Here is a 25,119-nt window from a genome sequence, read left to right as displayed (position 1 = left end):
TTCTCGGTACATGTACTAGCAAGATATAGTTCAAACCCAACACGTAGACACTGGAATGGAATAAAACACATATTCCGATATACTTGCGGGACACAAGACTTAGGTCTTTTCTACCAGAAAGATCAAAAGTCCCAGCTTGTTGGGTATGCTGATGCTGGATATCTATCAGATCCACATAAAGCAAAATCTCAAACAGGTTATGTATTCACATATGGTGGCACAACAATTTCTTGGAAGTCAACTAAGCAAACACTTACAGCAACGTCATCAAATCATGCTGACCTAATTGCACTATATGAAGCTGGTCGAGAATGTGTGTGGTTGAGATCAATGATTACTCGCATACAAGAAGCATGTGGATTAGAACAGATCAAGAAGGAGCCAACGATTATTTATGAAGACAATGCTGCTTGCATAGCTCAGATCAAAGAAGGTTACATCAAGGGTGATCGAACAAAGCACATTTCACCAAAATTCTTCTCAACATATGACTTGCAGAAAGAAGGGGAAATTGATGTTTGTCAAATCAAGTCAAGTGAAAATTTAGCTGACCTATTCACAAAATCTTTACCAAGAAACAGTTTCGAGCAACTATCACACAAGATCGGTCTCCGTAGATTGAAAGATGTTTGTTGAATTTGGGGGGGAGAATTATACACACTATACTCTTTTTCCCTTAACTAAGTTTTGTCCCAATGGGTTTTCTTAGTAAGGTTTTTAATGAGGCAGTACAACTGATCCAGTAGTATCAGTTTATTATATAGGTCCTGAAGTATCTATTTAATATCATCCTGAAGTATGTTATTAACTGTGTATAATAAATAATAATATATATCTGAGGGGGAGTGTTATAAATACAGATATATTCCCTCCTAATTCTCCTCCTAAATTATCATGGTTTCAGTTACATTTGACTACATAATGTTTCAGTTACATTTGACTACATAAATTCTCAGTTACATTTGACTACATCATTGTATATATATATGATTGATAAATGAAAGAGTACACACTTCTCATACAGTTCTCATTTTTCATTTCAATAACTACTATCAAGTACTATGTAATATTTAACATTGTTTACAAGGACCAAAAGTGAAGATTGAAACTATTTCATGGATTGATTTTGAAATTCACTTAAGTACTTAACCGTTACGTGCATGGAGTCACAAACAGTTGATGAAGATCAACTTGCATCCGTACATTTGTCATAACGATTCTCGATCAGAAATACACTCTTGAATTGAATAGAATAGATCTGCATCTATGTCTATCTGAGTGAAATTTCTCACAAAATTTATGGTTAATTTTCAGAGAGGAAGCTAGAACAACAATTAAGAAATGGCGAGATCGAGCGTGGACGATAAGGAGCTACGGCGAGCCTGCGAAGCCGCGATGGAGGACACGAAACAAAAGATTGTATTGTCGGTCCGCGTTGCGAAAAGTAAAGGTGCATGGGGTAAAGGAAAATTTGGCAAAGGGGCTCAAATGGCTAAACCTAGGGTTCTTGCAGTCTCCAGTAAGTTATATTATTATTATTTAAATTATAAACTGTCTATGTTCTAATGATTATACTACTCTATATATTGAGTGTGTAGCAAGTGGTACCATTACTCACTTCTAGTAATATTCAGAACTTGGTTGTGTTATACTAATCTTGCGCAAGTTCAGGTAAAAAGTGACCGAATTACAAACCTAGTTTTTTTTTTTTTTTTTTTAAAAGTTGTTAGGCTTCTAAAAAGAGGATTTATTTGTAAACCTAATTGTACCGATTAATCAATAAGAAGCGAGTTTTTGAATTTATTGTTTGTTTAAGTGCGGTAACGATTCTAACAAATTGTAGATAACTAGATGTAATTGAAAGTTTTATATGTGAAGTGGTCTACTAGATTTGTTTAATATAATTTCGGTAATTGAAGTATTTAACCTGTAAAATAGGGGAGGAATTGATGAAGATATACATGTTAACACTGATGTAGAAACTATGAAACCTTTTTATTCTTTGTAACCTTGTTTTTGGATATCTATGCCTTATGCAGCAAAAGATAAAGGTGCAAAAACTAAAGCGTTTCTCCGTGTCTTTAAGTATACGAATGGTAATGTTCTTGAGGTATGTACACAACTTTCTTTGAGGTTTTTTTCTTTTAAATACATCTGTTTAATCATCTCTTATATGTGTATTGCTTCGCTGATTAAGAGTCATGATCTTTTAATTATTTCTTCAAATCCATACATGTGTAGCAAGCAAAAATATACAAGCTGAAGCGTCTCGGGAAGGTGGAGGTGGTAACTAATGACCCCAGTGGATGCACATTCATGTTGGTAATGGTTCTTTTTCAAGTTATCATACTTTTAAGAAGCTAATTTTTCGATTCCGTTAGAGAGGTTAATTGCTCTATAACTTGCTATATGAACTAATCTGCCAATAGGGTTTTGATAATCTTAGAAACCAGAGAGTTGTTCCTGTTCAGTGGACCATGCGCAATCTTGATGACCGGTAATTTATCCCAATAACATTTACTTTAACCGTCAATATTATCAACATGTTAGTCTATAGTTTTCTTGCATTTTCTTATGTCTAGGAATCATCTATTGGTCTGTATTCTTCATATCTGCAAAGATGCAATGGGTCATCTACCGAAAGTTGTTGGTATCGATATTGTGGAGTTAGCTCTTTGGGCTAAGGTGCGTATGCGGTTTACTAGTCATCTTGTTTTTGTAGAAACATTTATGTCACTAGAAGAAAAGTTTAGCATATTAATGTATCTTTTGTTTATTACATTTGTTTTGCAACATTGTGCTTTTACTAATTTTGTAGGAACATACATCGACAGTTTCTAAGCAACAGAATTTTGTAGATGGACCTTCAGGAGATGTGTTTTCAGAAGGTGACGCCGCACTTGAAGTTGAAAATGAACTTGTTTCACAAGCAGAAGAAGAGGACTTGGAAGCTCTTCTAGGCACGTACGTATATATTTTTTTGTTTATATTAAAAGTTTACTTGTTTATCGAACAACGCATGACAATCGTCGTGCGAACTGCCTCAGCATTTCAATATAGTTGGCATGTATATATATAAATATAAAAACATAATATGTGTATCCAGATACTTATATATATATGTATATTGATATGATGATTGTGGTAATGGCAATGTGCACAGATATGTGATGGGCATCGGGGAAGCAGAAGTCTTTTCTGAAAGGCTAAAACGGGAACTTCATGCTTTGGAAGCGGCAAATGTGCATGCAATTTTGGAAAGTGAGCATATGGTACATGAGGTAAATTTTGGAACTTGTTATGATTCATGTAGCACAGTCGCCATATAACATAGATTCATCCGATTCAAAGCCACATGGTTATATTTGGTGAAGCATTCTCAATATCTTAAAATATTATGCTTCTGAAGGTGTTGAAGGGGATTGAGTCAGCCGCAATTTGTGTCGAAGATATGGATGAATGGTTGGCACTTTTTAATGTAAAGCTCAGGCATATGCGCGAGGATATTGAGGCGGTATGGATATCTTGGCATTACTTTACAATATTTTATAGTACCGATGTATTACTTTCTAATTTTAATTTTTTCAATGTAGAATAGAAAAAGTTTAGCCATTGTTTCAGGCTCATGCATGCCCTCTTTTCCCTTATCAGTTGTTTGCTGACAATAAACTTTAAAATAATCTAAGTTTTATACTTACAGTTTCTGCTAACTTTGGTTTATACTGTTACATCCGACAAATTTTAATTTGTGGACACAGATAGAAACACGCAACAACAAGCTGGAACTGCAGTCTATAAATTATAAAGGTTTAGGTGTGGAACTAGATAAGCTTCTTGAAAAACTGCATATCCCTTCGGAGGTACATTATTTTCAGCCACTAGTAACTTATTCGATCATATGTTTGATCATGACGCACAACTGTATTCGTTACAGGTTTCAGATTGTCTAGCTGGAGGCTCCTTTGAGGAGTCATCCCTGCGTAAATATATTGAAGCATGTGAATGGCTCAGAAGTGCGTTGCAAGGTTTTGATGCATTGGATCCCAGCTATGCAAAAGTTAGAGCTGTATGTTCATTTCTATTCTATAAAATTTCTGTTAGTAATGTTTATTTTAATATGGAAAATGGTAATGTAATGCTCTATTCATTTCTGTCACAGGTTAAGGAAAAGAGGGCAGAACTTGAAATTATAAAGTTGACTTTCGTACGAAAAGCCTGTGAGTTTTTGAGAGACTTTTTCGTTAACGTGGTGGATTCTCTAATGAGTGATAAAAGAAATTTCTCTCAGGTTTGTTTCTTAATTTCTGCACTTAAAGACTTTAAGAATGCACCTAGAAATCTAACGAGTATCCCACATTGGGCAGCGTGGGCAACTAAAGGCGCCTAATCATGTTGATCTTCACAACAAATGCAGGACTTACGCTCGTCTGTTGCATCACCTAAAGGTTAATTACATATAAGCTTCAATAATCGATAATATATTGGTTTATATTTATTTATAACTATGAATGACATATGATGTACTTTCAGATTCTTGATAAAAGTTGCTTGCCTCCTTTGAGGAAAACTTATTGTAACTCCCTTAATCAGCTTCTAAGGCGTGAGGTAAGCGTTGTAAACCTGTGAAAGTTTTATTTTGCATTCAAGTTTGATGAATTAGTAGAAATCTAAGTGCATTCAGAATCCAAATAGATTTCCTCTTTTGGGATTTAATTTTTTATTACGATCTTATTTTAGGCTCGTGAATTTGCTAACGAGCTTCGGGCTGGTACTAAAGCACCAAAAGTTCAAAGTGTATGGTTTGAAGGTCCCACCCCCAACCAAAATGTAAACACTTCCATGGTCTCCGAAGCTTATTCCAAATTGCTAGCGGTTTTTATCCCGCTCCTTGTTGATGAGGTGAAGTTGTGAACTCTCCAACTCTCTCTCTCTCTCTCTATATATATATATATATATATACACACACGCACGCGTCATTATTAATTATTACTTTTTGGATAATGGTTCAAGGTTTTTTTCTTCTTTAGTCGGTTTTTTACATCTTTGTTTCTTGAACTGCAGAGTTCATTTTTATCATCTTTTATGCGCTTCGAAGCTTCTACACCTGATCCACCAAGTATTCATGATGATGATGATGATGATGATGATGATGACGACGACTATGACGATGACGATGATGATGACGAAGTGGATGAAAATGGCACCATCAGGGGTAATCATAATATCAATAATAGTAACAACAATAATATTAGTACTAGAGTAAAATGCCAAAATCGTCCCTGAGGTTTGGGCTGATTTGCCTTTTACATCCAAAATAACTTTTTTTTTTTGTATCTGGGCACCTGGTGTTTTGATTTTGTTGCCATCTCCATCCAAATCACAAACCCAGTTAAAATGTATCGTTAACTCAGGGACGATTTTGGCAATTTACCCATTTATGATTTGGACGGAAATGGCAACAAAATCTAAACGTCAGGTGTCTAGCTAAAAAAAAAAAGTTATTTTGGATGTAACTGGCAAAGCAGCCCAAACCTCAAGGACGATTTTGGCATTTTACTATTAATAATATTATAATAATAAGATATGTTACAGATACGTGCAGTTCTTTTTTGCTCATGTAATGTATACGAGTTTGAGCTTTGTATCTGGAATCATGCAGGTGCAGTGGACTTGGGGGCATTAAACGAGTCACTCTGCGATTTACTAGATGGGATACAAGTAACTACAAGATGTCTATGGTTGATACTGTAATTGTACAAGAGACAAGACTTTCTCTTTTGAATTTTATAATTATAAGTGTTCCTTGTTGACTTTTAGGATGACTTCCATGAAACAGTGGAGTGGGCCCACAAGATTGATCCTTTGCTATGCATATCGATGCATGCTATAACCGAGCGATATATTTCTGATCAGAAAGCAGAAACATCCGCATATGTGCGCCTCTTACTTGATGCCGTGCAAGATAGAATCCGTCAATTGTTTGTCCATGTAGGTTGCACCTATTATGATAATCAGTTTATAATTTAAAATCATACAATTATTCGTCAAACAGTTTGTAATATATATTGCAGTTCGTAGACGAAGCTCGTCACCAAATAGAAAAGAATGACAAAGGTGTTAAACAAACGGGGATCATGTCATTTATACATAGGTAAAGTGCACTTGTTCTTTATTCTTGATGCTGCAATATGATGTTAATCATTAGTATGTTTAGCCATAAGCCAATGATTTTTTACTCTATTTCCAATTGTGTTGTATTGCTTTTTAGATTTGCATTGCTTGCCGCCCGCATGGAGCAGTATATCCAGGGGCAATCTAGGGATTTGGTTGATCAGGCATATATTAAAATTGTGAGTTCTTTAGTTAATTGATTGTCTGAAACAAGTACATACTAATATGTTCAGTTAAATACAAATGTCGAATAAAATGCCATTTTCGTCCCTGAGGTTTGGCCAGTTTTGCGACTTTCATCCAAAGGTTTGACGTTTTGCCATTTTCATCTGCCTCGTTAACTCCATCCATTTTTCTCCAGGGGTATTTCCGTCTTTTTTGTTAACTTAAAGGGCAATTCGATCTTTTCATTTTATGTGAAAAGACCGAATGGCCCTTTAAGTTAACAAAAAAACCGCAAATACCCCTGACTTAACTGACTTAACGGAGAAAAATGATGGAGTTAATGAGCCGGATGCAAATGGCAAGATTTCAAAACTTTGGACGAAAGTCGCAAAACTGGCCAAACCTCAGGCACGAAAATGTCATTTTACTCTAAAATGTAATAAATTGGACTATGTTGTATGCTCACCATTGAAGCTCAGTTGGGTGATTATTATTTGACAGATCGGAATTATGTTTGTGACTCTGGACAATATCGCCCAGGCCGACCTAAAACACTCAGATATTTTTCTTTTAGAAAACTATGCTGCATTTCAGAACGGGTATTGATATAGTATACCGATGTTATTTACGTTAGTGCAATATACCAGTTTTTTTTAACTATGATTACGTTAGATGCTGATGAGAAGCAGTTCTATGCAGTCTGTATGACTTGGCCAATTACGTGCCGACTTTAGCTAAGTTTTATCATCAAGCAAGTGATGCGTATGAACAGTCTTGTACACGCCATATGAGTGTTATCATATACTATGTAAGTTAATCACTCTTCATGTTTCTTGTTGACTGTTTTGTTACTTTGTGTCCGGTTAATCAATGATGTATGCTAATGAGAATTTCTCTTGCTTTCTTTCAATATTTGCAGCAATTTGAGCGTCTTTTCCAGTTTGCTCGTAAACTTGAAGATTCGATGTTAACTAATTCACCAGAAGAGGTTCAATTCCAAGTTGGAATGTCGAAATCAGATCTTAGAAAGGTGGTTAAATCCAGTTTAACGGGGGTGAGATAGAAAACTAAAAGCTCAAATAAACCGCATCCTGTTAGTATTGGAGACGCTTTAATGAGACTTTTTTTTGTACGCAGATTGACAAACACATCACTTCAATGCATAAGAAACTGATGAAGAACTTGAACTCTGAAGAACTGTTTCCAATACTATGGGACAAATGCAAGGTATTTTGGGTTTAAAAATAAAATAAAAAAACTAATAAATCTATATTTTGTGATATAATAAATATATATAGTTATAAAAGATATGTTATAATGGAGCATGGTGATTTACTTACAACAATAATTTCTTTTTTCTTGATCTTAAGCATGTTAAAATCACCTTGTTTTTTTTTACTTCTCATCCATCTTTAAGATGATTCGTCACTACGTGCATAATACTGTTGCATAACCGCCTTATGTATTAAAGTTAACGCAAAAAAAGTACAAGTTTCTCGCACTACTCTACGTATTCTTGGTTCTGTAGTGAACGTCGTCATACACGTTATATAGTTTTGTGTGGAATTCGCTCGCTCAATTTGGATGAAAGATGTATAAATTTGGTGATACTAAGCAGATAAAGTTACCATGCAGAAAGAATTTTTGGACAAGTATGAAAGCTTTGCTCAGCTTGCTGCAAAGGTCTACCCAAATGAAAACATTCCATCCGTTATAGAAATTCGCGACATTTTAGCATCAATCTAGAGTTATTCACATAATCCACATACGGAAAGTCAAAGGTATGTTCGTCGACTAGAATCCGCTTCTCATAGCCAGTTTAACTATATGTTCATGTTTTCAGTGATAACAATATTCTCTCGTTTTCTTGATCATAGCTAAATTTGATAATGGTTGTTTAGAGGTTGTTATCACTACCCAGAAGTTCATTTATCTTATTAATGGTTCGCAGATTGAACGGGTTCAAGATCTCATAGATGATGTTTGATATTCCAATCTGCACTGCTATGATTCTTATATATAGATGGGGTCCAAACTTGTATATCATTTTAAATTTTTTCTCTTCATTTTCATAATGTCTTAACTTTAGTATTACCGCCTTTCCTTTTTTCCTTTTCTTTTTTTTTTTTTTTTTTTGACAAGAATAGTATTCTTATAATTAGGAGTGGATAATTTTTCATCTTTAGTGTAGAATGGAAGCATAAAAGATAAAAGAGAATACTCTTTAATTTTTTCTTTTTTGATATTTTTTTCATGTACTTGTCATGTATAATCAATTTATAATCGCACAATTAAAAATAAATATCTGCTCAAAATATATAAAAAAAACCCTTCATCTCTTATAAACTATATACTGATAATCATCTGTGATTATATACAATACACATTAAAAAAATTGACAATACTCTAAAACCAACAGATTAACCTTAATAGTAATACACTATAAGACGATCAAAGAATCATCGGGTTACCTAAACAGTTTACGGTTTCATACCAGCAGAAATTTGTGAAAGAATGAATAAACCAGCTGAAGACACAAATATGGCAGCAGCAAAACAAGCAAGATCTAGCCCAGTAACCAAAGGAATACTCTTGAACTTCTCCAACACTCCAACTTGAAGCAACAACATTAACGCATGCCCTATTTTCGACTTTGCTTGAGCTATAGATTTCATTCCAGCCCATGATGGCATCTCCTGTAATGCCCAAGAACAACTATTGATATAAAACTCAGAAAAGTTCATGAATGTATGTAATGTTGTTTGATGATCTACCTTGAGATAGAAAAGCCCGAAAAAGTTTGATGGTGGAATAAGTGACCCATTGCCTTTCGCAGCTCTCGATCCAATGAACATAACATGTAATGCCATCCCAAATGTAAGCATTGCGGTTCCTACTAAGAACATATCTATATATACACAAAAGAACATATATACTTGGATAAGTTTTACGTCTTTTGATATGATCTTGTTGCGGATAATGGGGGCAAGAGATGTACCTAAGGCTTCGATGAGTAGATGCATGATGTGTGCATGATCCGAGTGGTGGTAGATGGCTTGAAAATAGTGGAGGTATGATTCCACAACCAGAAAAACACCCTAAAAATCGATTAAAGTTAGCGTTAAGATCGATAGATCCATGTTGTGGATTCTAAATGACTATAAAGTGTTGCAACAAAAATCATATTGAATGATCATACCTCCAGGAAGCATAATACTGAACCAAGCAACGTTCCTACTACGCCCAACATTGTAAAGAATCGAGAGTCCATTATAATCTGAAAGTCTCATCTCATCATAATTTTATACAAAAAATGAAATGTACAAAGCTTAACTACAAAAATATGTTATATCTTGAATGAATCATGTAAACTTTAATCTCTACTACACAATAGATGTCCTTCCAAATAGGACCAGGTTTCGAAAGAAACTAGGTTATAATTAGGGGCAAGCCGAAAACCGAAAAAAATTGAACTGAAACCAATTAAACGGCATAACCGAACTGAAATAACCAAACAATACAACAAACTGACCATTAAGTTACAAATTTTCTGAAAACCAAAATATGTGGTTCGGTTTTGGTTTTAAATTTTCTAAAAACTGAACTCAACCGAATAACCAAAAAATACGTTTATGTTTCAATGTTTGTTATTGATAATGGATTATAACTTGTATTTTGGAATCTTAACTAGTTAAAGAAATTAACAATAGTGTAGCAAAAAATATTAGAGCCAAATATATTATAATTAAGTTAATCATTAACTAATAAGAACTTTTAGGCCCAAGTTCATTATTTGTGGGCCTTTCTTTCAGCCCAAAAATTTCAAGCCCAAGAAGCAAAACTAAATTTTTGGTTTTTGGTTTGGTTAGAACCAAAACCGAACCATGCACATGCTAGTTACTATAATTTAGTAGTTACGGAAAGTGCAAAATTAGATACCTTCTCGACCAGCGATTGGATGATTAAACTCCACGGTCTAGGCCTTGTAACGATCTTACGTAGAGTGGCCAAGCCTATTCTTTCACTTGTTTGTGTTCGCAAAGGGCCCACACCATTAACTAATGCGGCGGCCATCAACGGTTTCTTCTCCACTTCTCCATTCACTTGACCACTTTCCGAACTAAAACCAGCCGATATGCATGTAACGCTTAACCTCACCGTTACAGGTACATTTCGCATGGTAGGTGCGCCAAGAACCGATAATGGTCTTAGTCTTGACACGCGTATCAATCTAATGGCTGCCATATTGGTTAGATTGGTCAATATACTTGTTCAAAAATAATCAAGTTACTTGAAGGTTTATATACGAGAATAAACATGAGTATCGAAATATGTTATGTGGGAATATGTCTTGTGTAGTTGTGTACATGCATGGGGTGGTGGGGTCATTTTGGTCATTTTCACTACCTTTTGACGGTTGAAATTTGGGGAGAGTTTCATGTTTGCTTTTTGGACAAGAATTTTGAAAAGTCAAAAGAGAATAGGACTGTAGATTTGGTGACCAAGAGGGAATCAGAGCCGTACACGTGGCAGTGTGGAACATTATTTTGCTGGTAAGCAAATGGAACTTTGGTTTGGGGATGAATAATGAGGCAGTCTAGAAAACGTGACATATTATAAATAAATACTTTTCATTTAAGGATTTCAAGACTAGTATTTTGAGTAAATTATTACAAATTTGGTTCATGAATAAGGTTTGTGGTTGCAAGGTTACGATGGTAACCGGTAAAAGAATCTAAATACGGGTAGTAGGACGAGTATCTGGTGTAGTGTTAGGTGATGCTCGTTTACTCATACATGAATAAAGACCGAATATATTAATACATTTTATATATAATTATATATAATTATATATATATATATATATATATATATATATATATATACTATATTAATAAGCATATCAGAAGGACTTCTTAAGGTCCTTTAAATTTTCTTAAAACACCTTTCAAACATGTTGTACAAGTCTTTTAAGCACAACTAACACAATTATATCCTCACTTTCCAATAATACCCTTATGAAAACAAACAAATCCTGATCCTACCATCCATCTTCACATGAATCATGATCCTACCGTCCATTACTCTTCACACGGATCATGATCCCTTACTCGCAGATCTCATTTTCAAAAGCTTCCAAAACATTTCCCCCAGATTGTCAAATTCCTCTCTCTGCATTTTCAAATTTTGAATTCCCAAATGAAAAGAGAAGAGAGGGAGACAAAGAGAGAACGAGAAATAGAGAGAGAGGCGATGGAGAAGGAGAGCCGGGTTTATGTCACCGAAGCAGAACAGATGACGGCTAGGGTTTCACGTCTAATCCCGATGACGGCGGTTAAGGTTGCTTCTCCGGTAGCGACCTAAGGAGGCTGAGGTGATGAGCTGAAGTGCGGATGAACGACTGTTATGGTTCACTAGGGTCAATTGCCGCACCCCATGTGACAGATAGTACAGATCTCTTGTCGGAGGAGGTTATGGCGATGTGAGTAACCTTTTAATCTATTATGTTATTTTGTATATACTTATGATGCAACCTTACCAAGATAATCATATCTTTTCAATTTCACTTCCAGTAGTTTAATCAATCAGAATATAATTATGTTTCCATTTGTTTTGAAAGCTACCTACCATGGATGTTGTTGTGACTCTGGACCAAGTTCCTCGATGGAGTCATGTAGATTTAAGATGTTCATATGAATCCGAAGAAGACTGAAGATTACACTTTCCGGACCCGTTAACTGTATATTTTGAGACTGAGAGCAGTGGGAATGGTATGGTTTCTAGATTTCCAGTTGATGTTGAAATAAACTCCAAGATTTTTTTGTGGAGAGGTAACCCCTGGAATCTGGAAGTTGATGCTGTTGTCAACTCTACAAATGAGGTGAGCAGTTATTGGTTAATTCTTACGTACATATAGGATGATAAGAGTGTTCAAGATAGTAACACCATGTGATTTATGTTTAGAAGTCATTTTGTATTTGTTTAAAGTAATTATAATAAAAGAAGTTGCAGTTTTATTGATTTGTATTCGAAATAAGATTGATTTAGGAAGTGGTTATGCCTACGGGTTTGGCTTATGTTGTCAAAGTCTTATTACAGAACATGGATAAAGCACACTGCAGCCCTGGTTTGCATGATGCAGCTGTGCCTGGTCTTGCTGAAGAATGCGCGAAGATGGTAACAATCTGGATAATCAAGTTCTTTGTGAGAAATCTTGAAAAAAATACCGCGTTAATGTGGTGTAACATTTGATTGTCACAGGATGGCCTTTTGTTTTTTGATTTTTTTTAAATTTTTTGATTATTTGATTTTTTTTTGGATTTTTTTTGGATTTTTTTTGTTTTTTATTTATTTATAGTTTTAGCCTGTCATGCCCAAATCCATCTTGACCTAAACCTATCCTAACCCATTTCTTAATAAACCCATCCTAACCCAAACCCATCTTAACCCATACCCATCCTAACCCATTACCCAAACATGCCCAGCCCACTCATTTTGCCACCCCTAACTGTCATAGAGGCTGTATGACATGGCGAAAATGATCAGGAGGGGTTGTATAGTGTGTTAGACTGGCACATCGTATGGACCTTAATGTCTTATACACGCATATGAGTTGGAATTCACCAAAATACACGGACCGTATGATGGGTACATTGACGTGACCACTGACAAAGTGATTATGCCTGTATAACCATTTTCGCCTGGTCATATGGCCCTAATCCCCTAAAAGACAAGGGCTTACTGCCTCATTGATATGCCATGACAGGGGTATGAAATCCCCTTTTCTTATGATTTAATACTAGGTATTTAGTAGGAAGAGTACACATAAGTTATTTGCTTACTTTTTTCAACTAAATTGGAGAAATATGCAAGCATTCAGTTAACAACTTGGAGACTTCCATTGCAAGAAGCACATTATACCAGAGCCTACCTCCTGATATAGAATTATATTATCGGTCCAGACTAGCTTTATTTCATGTAGATAAAGAGGTACGCTAAATGTTAACCTTGTCTTTAGCTGAACCTTATTTGCTTACGAACGGGTCGATTTAGGTTATATTTTTAACAGGCCAAAACTAGAAAATATAACTAATTAGGAAACAAGTGAAATTGGTCGAAATGGTTAACAGGTCAAAGTGTATTCAAAGACGTACAACCTCCTAAATTGCATTGTATATTTACAAAAAAAAAGTCTTGAAAATGGGCCCAAAGTGATATTAAAATGTACCATTTCGACCCAAACCCTTGATTATGTTATAGAAATTTATATTATTTGTTTCTGCAGCTCGATGTTCCTGCTATTAAAGCCAAAATTGAAAGAAGCGCTATGTTGGTTTTCCCAATAGCCGTAACCACAGCAAAGTAAGCAAAGTTGACCCGCTTTACCCTTTCCATTTCAGCTGGCAAACTAATCAGTTTTAGCTTTTCTTTGTGTATCTTGTTTTTTCAATAGGGCTCATCATGGATTTGGTTGGGTTGGCGAGTGGGCGGACACCAGGTGAGTCACAAATTTTTCAGTATCTCTTTACCACTGGAAATTATACGGCTTGGGTAACAGGTCAAGTCAAAATCTGAAACTATGATAAGCGTATCAAACTGGACAACATAGATTCTGTTAATCTGTTAGATATACAGACAAAAGGGCCAACATAAGCTTATATCGTTGAACTATTGTTGTTTGACAAATAAAATGAAGATTGATGCAGAGCTTGAGAAAATTCGCTAATCAGCTTGAGGTGTGGAAATTGAACCTGTGTGTTGATTGTTGACAAGAGGTTCTTGAATGTGAATGTGAAACTGCTTTTTTTTTTTTGTGGTGTATAACTAAAAAGTAAAAAAAAATATTTGTAATGGTTATACAATATTCATCTGTTGTAAACTCTGGATGCTTTAATCTGTATGTATGAATAAACACAAGGGTTTGTATTATGATAAGATAAACATCAATAATTAATGTGACAATCAAACAATTCATACAAGCCCTATAAATTTGGCGAACTTGCATGTCAATGATGTCTGGATAGAGTTTATGACCCGTAGGACATGATATGGCCCGTATGAGTGTATGGCATGTCAATGATGTCTGGATAGTGTGGGTAACTGGTGTTCTAATAATGTCAGCCTTTACTTCATGATGGACATATAATGATACGGGTACCTATAATTTTGTGTAGGCTACTGGAAAAGCAATACCTTTAACTGTTGGATTTGTCATACTGGTGGCTGCAAGAGAGGCTGGTGGTCTTGTAGTCGATATGATCCGCCAGAAAAAAAGATGGCTGGAAGGGCACTTCTACATGCTGGACCACCGGGTACGGGTAAAACTGCCCTTGCCCTTGGTATCTCTCTAGAACTTGGCACTAAGGTATGTCATATTATACAACATACACACCCTATTCGCGTTTATCCGAAATCACAATCATTATATATGTGAGGGATAAAGTATACTTGTTATAAATAATTATATGCAGGTCCCATTTTGTCCCATGGTTGGATCAGAAGTCTACTCATCGGAAGTAAAGAAAACCGAGGTTTTGATGGAGAATTTCAAAGGGTGGCAGAGCTTGTCACCGGTGTCTTATTTACTGACGAGGTATTCCTTTTTATATCTTTTTTAACATGGGTTATTATAATTAAGAGTTAATTACTGTTTTCGTCCCTGTGGTTTGTCAAAAATCACTATTTCAGTCCATTAGTTTAAAAATTGCTATTTCAGTCCCTATGGTTTCACTTTCGTAACCGTTTCAGTCCACCTCGTAACCATTTCAGTCCCCGTACTTAACAAAATAATGGATTGAAATGGTTACGAAAGTGAAACCACAAGGACTGAAATGGTTACGAAAGTGAAACCACAGGGACTGAAATCGCAATTTTTAAACTAATGGACTGAAATAGTGATTTTTGACAAACCACAGGGACGAAAATAGTAATTAACTCTTATAATTAATTAGTTATTTTACTAATCTAACTTGTTTTGCAGGTACATATGCTGGATATGGAGTGTTTTTCGTACCTAAACCGTGCTTTGGAAAGCTCATTATCCCCAAATGTAATCTTTGCCACCAATAGAGGGATATGTACCGTGAGGTAATGTTTTCTAATTTTGAAAAGTTCTAATTTTTTTTTAATTAATGATAGATATTTCTGGTATTTGACTTGTACAGAAATAGTCAAACACCTCCATCTGGTCAAAATTTGAAGTTATCATGAGACAGATGATTTATTTTTCAGTAATGAGATTCTCTTTGAAGATTTTATGTTTCAAACACTAAAAAAATTGATATTTTTTTTATCTTTACCATAGTTGTTAATAGCGGTCGCTATGGTTGCTATAGTGAATAGCGTAGTGTGTTTAGGTCGAAGGTCGCTACACGGAATGTAGCGATAAATAACGGGATTTCAGTTTTTTCTTAAATATACATAGCGATTAAAAATAGCTGGATTTTAGGTTTTGGTTAAAAATAGCGAATTTTAAAAAATTTATTTATTTTCTAATGATGTAAATAAATTTGGCAAAGGAAATCGCTGGTTCAGCTTTGATTTAGTCTTGTCCAGGCGGTTTTTGGCTGGTCCAGGCCATTTGAAACTGGTTTTGGTGGTTCAGATTGTTTTTTTGTGCCTGGATGGACCAAGGTGCTCGTTGGACCTAGGCGTTAGTGAAGTTTCACTTGCGCTAACTAAACCATTTTGGCCTGTCCACACAAACCAGTCGGTTTAGTTAAAGTGTATTTTCTCTACCATATGTTCTCAATTCATTTTATTGATTTATGGAATAGAACTTTGAAGTGACTTGATCTTTTTTATGACTATCAGACTATATTTGACTCTTTTTGGAAACGACGAGTTGTAAACTTGTTTCTGTTGCAGCCACGCAACCGTCCACAACAGCCACGACCAATAGCTTCGCCGAGGTAACTACAGTTTCATATTTTGACAAATCATCTTAACTTTTATACTGCACCAAATGGTCTTTTCTTGCATCTTTTGTTGAGTGTTTTTTCAGTTTTCTTGTCCCTGAGATTACTGAAGACAAAATCCATCTGTTGGAAGGCTAATTTTCTGTTGCAGGTTTGGCGAGCTCACTTCTGAAGATCCAAACCTATTGAAGTTGGTTTCAAAGAATCTCAAGATGACATGTTTTACCGCAAGTCTTGTATTTATATGCGAGAGATTTAATTATGGTGTAGTAACAATTAGAAGCTTTGCTAAATTCAGACTAATTTATGAGTGACTTTTAATTCTTTCTGCTATCAAGCTTAATCAGGCACCAGTATTCATATACTTTTTTTGTTTGCTAAAATCGGGCTCCAGATCCTGTACTAGGTGGTTATTATGTGATAGGTTCGGGTGGGTTTTATTGGGCTTTTAATCCTAATCCATGTAATTATAGAGTTCAGAGATTTAGAGGTACACAGATTACGAAGGCCCAGTGCATTGAGGCAAGAACGGCAGAACTAAATGTGCAATTTGCTCATAGGGACTTTGCCTTTTCATATGACGAGGGTTCAAATCCCATTGATAACAAAAAAAAATAACGTTTGGGGATTTTGAAACCAAGGCTGCATTTAGTTATAATAATGTTAATTTTGACACATTGTATTATGTGTTTATCACACTCATACTCATCATTAAACATGTTATCGATAACCCGATTAAAACCGAACAACTCGTTCATAAATCGTCAACTTAAATCACCCATTTAAAAATATGGGTTAAACGGGTTGGCTTCGGGTTAACCCGAATATGGGTCGGTTTAGGGTTGAACATTTCAACCCGTCAACCCGCCAACCCATCAACCCGACACGATTGCCACCCCTACTACAAATCACAAGATCTAAAATCGAGATTGATGTCACCATTTTTGTCTGCTGAATAGCGGTTTACCTGTATTTGATAGTGTAATGATAGCTTCAACATAAGAACCCAAATATGTTAAGTTACATGATCTGAATGATTACAAGATCTATGTTACATGATTAGTAGATCCATCTACGACCTTATTGGATGAACGATTCATGAATCTCATCAGGTTATGATAGTTTGCTCAAGGTTAATTCACTTTTGTCACTGTTTCTTTCTTCTGCTTCTTTTTTTTTCAGTTTAAACCCGAGGAGATGAAAGGCATCATTATGGAATTCGACTAGGCTGGTACTCTTGCTCCAACAGGTATGTTTATCACGGTTGCAAAATATATGGTACTCCAAAGAGAGCCTGGAGCTGTTATCCGTGGAAAGAAGGTAATAAAGACTTATCGGATTGTTTTCTATACTTGAGCTCTCTTACCGGTTTAAGACATCTTCATTGTATCATTTCAGGTTGAACACTGCACGCGTATATCTTAATGTGGCCACCCATATAAGATCACTTCATGAAGTACATTGTATCTTTGTAGGGGGAACAAATTTTAATTGAAAGTCTGGAACTGCACTATATGTGTCTATATGTGATGGTTGATTTTTAAGTATTTATTTTAACTTTTTCCCGTTCATGGCTGGTTTGATGTCACAATGACTTTGAAGAATTGTGACATTTTCCCATCACAAATCACAAATAGCGTTAACTCAGGTGCATCTCTTGGTTTCTAAACGCACTGCAGCAATTTTGTTTGTTGATGAAAAGTTATTTTATAACCATTAACTTGTATATTTTTAAACATTACATCTTACTTTGAAATTCCCGAACAACAAAAAGGCATATTGCTTTATATATTTTTATTTGAGTTGTAAACCATCTAGGTAGAGTTTGTCTAAATTCACACATAACATATCATATATAAACTTTTATAAAATATTATACGAACAAGGAAACTAACTTAAGTGCTATACAATATATCAAGATATTATTAATAAACTAATAGAAAACGAATACGTGTTGTAAGTTTTATTTTATAGTGTAACATATTGGATTTTGAGAGTACCTTAACCGAAAATTTAGATTTTAGTTATGATCCAAACCCCCCCCCCCCCCCCCCCCCGCGTACATAGCCCTAAACTCACCAACCTAATTGATATGTTTCCCGCCGCATCGCGCGGGTAAACGACTAGTATATATATATATATATATAGGGGGCTGCTAGAATGAGAACCACCCCGAGTTGTAAGAACCGCGAGAACTACACCCCACGGAGCGCCGTTCGCCATGATTTTTTTTTTACAAGTAGATGTGTGTATTATAAACACAGCCGTAAAAAATCATGGCGAACGGCGCTCCGTGGGGTGTAGTTTTTTACACCACAAGTTTGGTGTTTTTTAATTTTTTTTCTTTTTTCTTTTTTTTTTTCACCAAACTTGTGGTGTAAAAAACTACACCCCACGGAGCGCCGTTCGCCATGATTTTTTACGGCTGTGTTTATAATATACACATCTACTTGTAAAAAAAAAAATCATGGCGAACGGCGCTCCGTGGGGTGTAGTTCTCGCGGTTCTTACAACTCGAGGTGGTTTTCATTCTAGCGGCTCCCTATATATATATATATATATATATATATATATATATATATATATATATATATATATATATATAGGGAGGGGCTCATGCGAGAACCACCTTTATTGTGAGAACCTTGAGAACCAATGTGAACACAACCTAAAAAAAACCTAAAAAAACCTAACCCCCACCCCCCCCCCCACCCCCCAAGCTAAAATGCTAAAAATTAAACCCCCAAAAAACCTAAAAAAAACAAAAAAAGAAAATTTAAAAAATTTTTTTTGAATTTTTTAATATTTTTCATGTTAAAACCGCTACTTTTAGAAGCCAAAAAAAAATTTTTTTTTTTGGTTTCGAAAAGTAGCGATTTTTTTATAAAAAATATTAAAAAATTCAAAAGAAAAATTTTTGTGTGATTTTTAGCTATTTTTAGGCATTTTTAGTGTGTTCACATTGGTTCTCGCTGTTCTCACAATAAGAGGTGGTTCTCGCATGATCTTCTCTATATATATATATATATATATATATTAAAAGTTATGGTAAATGATATGTTGAAGTTAGTAACTTGTGATTAGAACATAGAAGTTTTGGATGTTGAAGTTAGTTACTTGTAATTAAAACATAGAAGTTTTGGAAGATTAATTTGATATTTGAAGATGGTTTCGAGGTTAGTTTAAGCTCGGGTTTGGGTTATGGGCATCTCAACGGATACTTTTTAATCACATAAGACAATGAATGCATATATCCGCTGCCCATAAACCACATGGATAATAAGCAACGCGCACACGAATGAGAACGAGCATGGGCCGATCTATGGGCATCACAGGGATTGCTTGGGATTCCCCCCCTCAAATTTTCTTGGCGAAGTGCAAAATTTCTTTTCTTATCCATTTTATGTATCGGATACCTCTGAATTAAGCTATATTACGTGAAGTTGATGAAATAATATAAGATGGAAGGATTTTTTTGCCGGGAACTCTGATATAGAAACAAAAATTAGAGAACGCATGATGAGAAGATCAAGATAACCGCGTCATAACTCATAAAAACTTAAAAGACCTAATATCTAGTTTGACATGAGTTTTTTTAATACTAAGCCCATTGAAAATTCCTAATGTTTTATTGTCTTATATTATTATTTTTTACTTATATTAATAGTTGTATTAGTTGTTAGTTTATTAGTAAAAAGATGATGTGACTTTAGTATTTCATTTAATTAATGGTTTTAAATCATTTTATTGATAATTGCTATAAATGAATTATTATGTTATTTGATTTATAATTCATGGGTATAATTTATTATCATAATTTTTTTTTCTAAAATCATAGTAACGTATATTTTAAAAAAAAAATTCTAAAACCATACTAGGAAAACTTAAATTCATTCTTTAATCTTTATAAACCTGTAAAGCACATCTTCCATTGTTTGTAAAATTGTAATATTGACAAAAGTTGTTAGCTGTGTCTCAGCCAACCATCCTTTTGGTAGTCAATATGAACTGAGGCACATATAAATTCTACTTTAAATTTAAATTTTCAACTAATTTGTTTAACCTGTTTAATAATAATAAACATCTAATATTCATTGATTATGTTTTTTATATGTGTATACCTAAATGAGTTTTTACTGTAGAATATTAATCTTTAAGATGTTAATATGCACAGTTTAAACTGTGATATTAAAAAAATTAATAATGAAATCACATTAACATATGAAAATACCAAATAATACAAACAAATACTATATATTAATTTAAAATATTCAAAAACTAAAAAGAGTTCCAAGTTGAGTCTCATGAAATATGCACCTAGAGTTTCAATAACCTCTACAAAAATCACTCAGTAATTCTCAGCAACCGGTCTAGAAGGAAAAAGCCTTTGTATAAACGTCAAAAACGACCATATGCAAACCAAAGCAAGAACTTCAAACGTAACAATCATCGCCGCCAGTGCACCGCTCTTCTCCATAAGGTCCGGCGACTTTGGCAGACCCCTCATTTGAAACATCAACTTCTCCATAAAATGCATCGCTTTACTCAACTGATACAACCTATAAACCTGCAAAGTAACATTCAAGATTACCGAAATCCACCATCACGAAACGATTCAAAATCCATATACGGCACAACTGAACCTACAAACCTCGAAAAGAATAGGAACAAGAGGCCAACAAGATGACTGACGTTTTTCAAGAACTTTTTCGAATATAAACTGAACCAAACAGCCCGTTAAGTAAGGCCCGACGGAAACCACGCTTGCTACACCTAGCAGTGGCCACATAACAAATGCAGCTAAGAGTGGTGCTAAAACTTTGAACCCCATTACGAAAAAGGCAGATGATAAGTATCCCCGAAGGCCGGTTATTAAGCTCCATCGTTTTGCACTGTATTGCAAATAAGGTCTTTGCACGCGGTCGGTTACGAGAAGAAACGTTGCTAAGCCTATGTAAAACATGACTTCAGAGGAAACCGTGTATACAATCTCTGCACAAAATCATTGCCATTGAGATGAATCTTGCACATAAATATGAGTTGTTCATTGTTAGAAAACACCTTTCTTGTACAAATCCAAAAAAGAAACTGCAACTCTTAAGCATCGCATGTTCTTAGAAACTAATATTTACAGTTCACTCAACAAAGATTGTAACTTTATCAAAGTAAGACAAATATGGTGCATAGTTGTTAATAGCGATTGCTACACTCGCTATAGCGAATAGCGTATAGGTCTAGTCTCGCTATAGCCTCTGTAGCAATAGATGCGATGGTAGCGACCTTAAATTTTTTTATTTTTTTTTTGGTTTTTTTTTAATATAAATAGCAATTATATATAGCTATAAAATAACTGGATTTTAGTTTTTTGTTAGATATACATGTAAAATAGCGTATAAATTAGGATATTTTGATATAACATACATATAATCTTTTTTCTAGTGTATCGCTATTTATAAAATAGCGCTCGATGTTTATTGCTATTCGCTATGTAGCATATAGGTACCTTATCGGCTTATCGCTATTTGTCGCTATTCACCATTAAGGTGATACTAAAACTCTTTTCATCAATTGGTTCGTTGTAAAACTGCTAATCTAGAAGCAAAAATGAGAAGCACTAGAAAAGCATGACCCATACCTGTGAGAACCACATCCTGAATAAGGTCAGTACTTAAAATCCCAAAAAACTGTGGAATCAAAACCGACGAGATCAACGCTATTGGAGCAACAACCCAAAGCAAAGACCGACTTTCTTGAAAAGGAGCAGACACCAATTTCCCTTCTTCAACCATCTGGTGAGTCAATCCAACGAATGAAACCGAGCCCGATTTACCTCCAAATGGTTCAACCCCATCAACATTAGTAACCTTTTGATCCTTGACACTCAAGTCACCCTTAGAGTTGGCATCAAATATAGCACACACGACACGCCCTCTGCTCGACCACGAAAACATAGACTCTTCGGTCTTCGTCTTCCTCCTCTTTAACCCATTATTAGGAAAGACTAAATAGAATTCAGATTAGATAATTTAATATTTTAATTTTTCAAGAATGCAGATATTTAAATAAGTTTAAGTCTTTCTCATAATCTTTTGCTCTGTGACAGCAAAAATTACTAACTTTTGGTGCCAAATCAGTGTTTGTAAAAATCGGGATTAATCAGTAATTGGTCGTAGTTCATAGATTAAATTTCACCTAGTCAGACCAAAAATCGGTAACCAGTCAAAGGCGGTCAAAATCGGTCAAAACTGGTCAAAATCTTTGAACTATGTGAAAAATTATACCTATTATTCCAATCCAATTGATAAGAATTATACATAAAATTTTGAAAAGGTTTGTATATGCATACATATAAGTCCGAAAAATTACATACAAAATTCCAATCCGATTAATCACTAGCGCCTAGTGATTTTTACAACCATGAGCCAAAAATAACATTTTTCCAAAACCACACCTTGATATAAGTTCCGTGTGACATTAACATCAACATTATTTTATTTATACAAGTTCATACATTTACCAAAGTTCTTCCAATCATGGGCGTAGAATAGTGGGTGCCGGGAGGGGCGCCCGACTCCCAAACTTTTCGCTCTGCAGTGTCCGGTATGTAGTTTTCGTATAAATTTTTTTTAGGTATATACATTTTCAACCCTTGGTTTATGATTTTTTAGGTATAATTTTAGGTCCGCTGACTTCCGACCCCAATCGGAAATCTCAAACTTCGCCATTGCTTCCAATATAAACAAATTCAAAATAAAAAATTAAATAAAAACAGAGAATCGATACCGTTTGACGGTCTCTGAAATCGAAGGGAAGCTCTGTTGCATATTGCAGATGAAGGGGATATCTACGGAAACAGCAGTTTACATAAGTCAAAAATGAAAGATTATATGAATAATTTAAATTTTGGAAAAAGAAAATTACAGTGTGAAGGGAGAAGAGGCGTCGATTATGAGGCGGAGGTAGGGTGGAAGGAAGATTTGTGGAAAAGGCGGCCATAGCTATGGTGGAATGAAGGGTTTTAGCATCAAATGGGGTGAATTTGATTGACCCCCAAAACCCTTGTTTGTTCTAGCTGTGTCGATAGGGTTAAAAGGATAAACAATTTTTATGACTAGAAAATTATAAAATAAATATTATACATATTTATTTTAAACTAAGTAGTTGATTTTCTGTCCGCGCGTTGAGGCGGGGACGCAATAACTGCAAAACGCGTGGCAGTAACGTCAAACAGATACTAAATATCAAAACATAAATAAAAATGTCGTGAAAAGGATAGTCACTCCGTCCTAAAAAACGATTTTAAATAACCTAATATATAATAATATGACCCACACGTCCTACATGTTGGAAATTCGGTTGTTTTCAGTTCAGTTATTACGGTGCTAATACGTTAAAATAAGGATGAGCTCGGTACCGATAACGGCAACGAAAGTACCGATCCAGAAATCATCGAAATTAGGTATCGGCACCGAAAATGCTCGGTACAATACGGTATGGTATTTGAAGGTAAAAATCAATAAATACAGGATTTGAAAACGCCAAAAGGTGGGTACCAAATTGGTACCGAAAATGATTTGGTATAGTAAATTTGGTACCGATACTATACCGGTTTGATTACAGGATTTGATACGATTTGCTCATCAATAATCTAAATATCCAAGTTAATCTTATATGCTACAATTCATTCATTACAGAAAAAGACAAAAAAATAAAGCAAGATAAGTTGTTGTGTATATAAAACATCATTCAAACGAAATACAGTTTAATTACAGTGTGTATGAAAAGTAATCTAAACGGTGCAATTATTTGCATTGCTACGTTGCTACATGATTTGATGAGCTCGATACTAACCGGTACTGAATATACCGTTACCAAAATCCCCAAAAGTGGGTACCGGTACCGAATATACCTGGTACGGTACCGATCGGTACTGGTACGGCACCGATATTTTAGGGTAAAAACCGATGAATACCGATGCCGAACCGGTACCGAAAATACATCAGGTTTGGTAAATTTAATACCGGTACCGGTACCGGAGACCATTCATTCAATTCTATTTTTATTACTGTTCATTTCATTATGTTTTTAATATATAGGTAAATTACACAAAGGCTTATTCTTTTTTTACCATCCAACGAATCCTCTAAATGGCCTACTGGGGAAATTCACCATATTGAAATACACTCGCCTCCGAACCGAGGAAAACCCTCACCTAGAGCTGAAGCCCGTGAACACTCGCCCGAAGGCACGACAGCGAGGTGAGGTAAAACCTGCTCAGTTCAAAGATCGAGCTAGTGATCTCCACCTATTCGACTAGTCTCTCATCATCACCAGGTGACGCAGAAAATAATAGAGAGGGCATGAATCGAACTTGGGTCCCTTAGAACACCAAGTCTCTCCCTTAACATAAAGGCTTATTCTAAATACACCATACTATATTTTCTATTTACACCATAACTTATAGAATTAATTACACATTAATTAGTTTTGACCATTGATAACCAATAAAATTCATGGATTTAATCATTCTAATCTACACCATTTATTGTCTTATTTTGGTTCTTGGAATATGAAACGCCATTTGATTCAAGCTTGTTCAATCTAGGGCTGCAAACGAACTGAACGAACACGAACAAGACCTTGTTTATGTTCATTTGTTCAGAAATATATGTGTTTGCGAACTGTTCACGAACACTTATCAAACGAGATTTTATGTTCGTGTTCGTTTGTTAAGGAAATGAACTTGTTCGTGTTCATTTATGTTTGTTTGTTAATTTTAGACAACGAACAAAAACGAACGTTGATGAACACAAATGAGCACAAACTGATGTTCGTGAACACAAATGGAAACAACCGAACACAAACA

At 35.0% G+C, this 25,119-nt stretch overlaps 3 protein-coding genes and 1 non-coding gene across 12 annotated transcripts; 2 read left to right on the top strand and 2 right to left on the bottom strand.

Moving 5' to 3' along the window:
• Positions 1–1,229: 1,229 nt before the first annotated feature.
• On the top strand, positions 1,230–8,429 carry LOC110916038 (exocyst complex component SEC3A). 2 transcript variants are annotated; one of them, XM_022160788.2, is made up of 25 exons: positions 1,230–1,519; positions 2,040–2,110; positions 2,242–2,322; positions 2,430–2,497; positions 2,583–2,685; positions 2,819–2,964; positions 3,164–3,281; positions 3,410–3,514; positions 3,759–3,860; positions 3,935–4,066; positions 4,160–4,288; positions 4,365–4,445; positions 4,531–4,605; positions 4,738–4,899; positions 5,062–5,212; positions 5,660–5,718; positions 5,818–5,988; positions 6,072–6,151; positions 6,269–6,350; positions 6,838–6,935; positions 7,036–7,144; positions 7,256–7,390; positions 7,474–7,563; positions 7,972–8,117; positions 8,288–8,429. In XM_022160788.2, exons 1-24 carry the CDS (start codon positions 1,342–1,344, stop codon positions 8,080–8,082), a joined length of 2,637 nt encoding a protein of 878 aa, XP_022016480.1. In that variant the 5' UTR covers positions 1,230–1,341; the 3' UTR covers positions 8,083–8,117; positions 8,288–8,429. The 2 variants fall into 2 exon arrangements, with proteins under 2 accessions (XP_022016480.1, XP_022016481.1); XM_022160789.2 differs by lacking the exons at positions 7,256–7,390; positions 7,474–7,563; positions 7,972–8,117; positions 8,288–8,429 and having other exon boundaries at positions 7,026–7,126.
• A 324-nt stretch (positions 8,430–8,753) lies between these two features.
• Positions 8,754–10,635, bottom strand: LOC110916634. The gene is made up of 5 exons (XM_022161341.2): positions 10,276–10,635; positions 9,536–9,613; positions 9,335–9,434; positions 9,111–9,244; positions 8,754–9,032 (listed from the first exon to the last, which is right to left on the bottom strand). Exons 1-5 carry the CDS (start codon positions 10,579–10,581, stop codon positions 8,817–8,819), a joined length of 834 nt encoding a protein of 277 aa, XP_022017033.1. The 5' UTR covers positions 10,582–10,635; the 3' UTR covers positions 8,754–8,816.
• A 679-nt stretch (positions 10,636–11,314) lies between these two features.
• On the top strand, positions 11,315–17,666 carry LOC110918662. 8 transcript variants are annotated; one of them, XR_004883779.1, is made up of 11 exons: positions 11,315–11,818; positions 11,957–12,217; positions 12,425–12,513; positions 13,217–13,326; positions 13,622–13,698; positions 13,790–13,834; positions 14,511–14,701; positions 14,808–14,929; positions 15,317–15,423; positions 16,150–17,573; positions 17,652–17,666. It is a non-coding gene; the product is annotated as an uncharacterized LOC110918662 (transcript). The 8 variants fall into 8 exon arrangements; XR_002581487.2 differs by having other exon boundaries at positions 11,320–11,818; positions 12,436–12,513; XR_002581486.2 differs by having other exon boundaries at positions 11,320–11,818; positions 12,436–13,326; positions 16,150–16,247; positions 16,405–17,573.
• Positions 17,667–20,488: 2,822 nt separating this feature from the next.
• On the bottom strand, positions 20,489–23,348 carry LOC110915867. Its single transcript, XM_022160609.2, has 5 exons — positions 23,175–23,348; positions 23,037–23,097; positions 21,889–22,254; positions 20,905–21,245; positions 20,489–20,820 (listed from the first exon to the last, which is right to left on the bottom strand). Exons 1-5 carry the CDS (start codon positions 23,247–23,249, stop codon positions 20,602–20,604), a joined length of 1,062 nt encoding a protein of 353 aa, XP_022016301.1. The 5' UTR covers positions 23,250–23,348; the 3' UTR covers positions 20,489–20,601.
• Positions 23,349–25,119: the final 1,771 nt, after the last annotated feature.

Source organism: Helianthus annuus, chromosome 16, assembly GCF_002127325.2.
Source record: "Helianthus annuus cultivar XRQ/B chromosome 16, HanXRQr2.0-SUNRISE, whole genome shotgun sequence".
NCBI lineage: Eukaryota > Viridiplantae > Streptophyta > Magnoliopsida > Asterales > Asteraceae > Helianthus > Helianthus annuus.
This window is presented reverse-complemented; position numbering and strand designations above follow the sequence as displayed.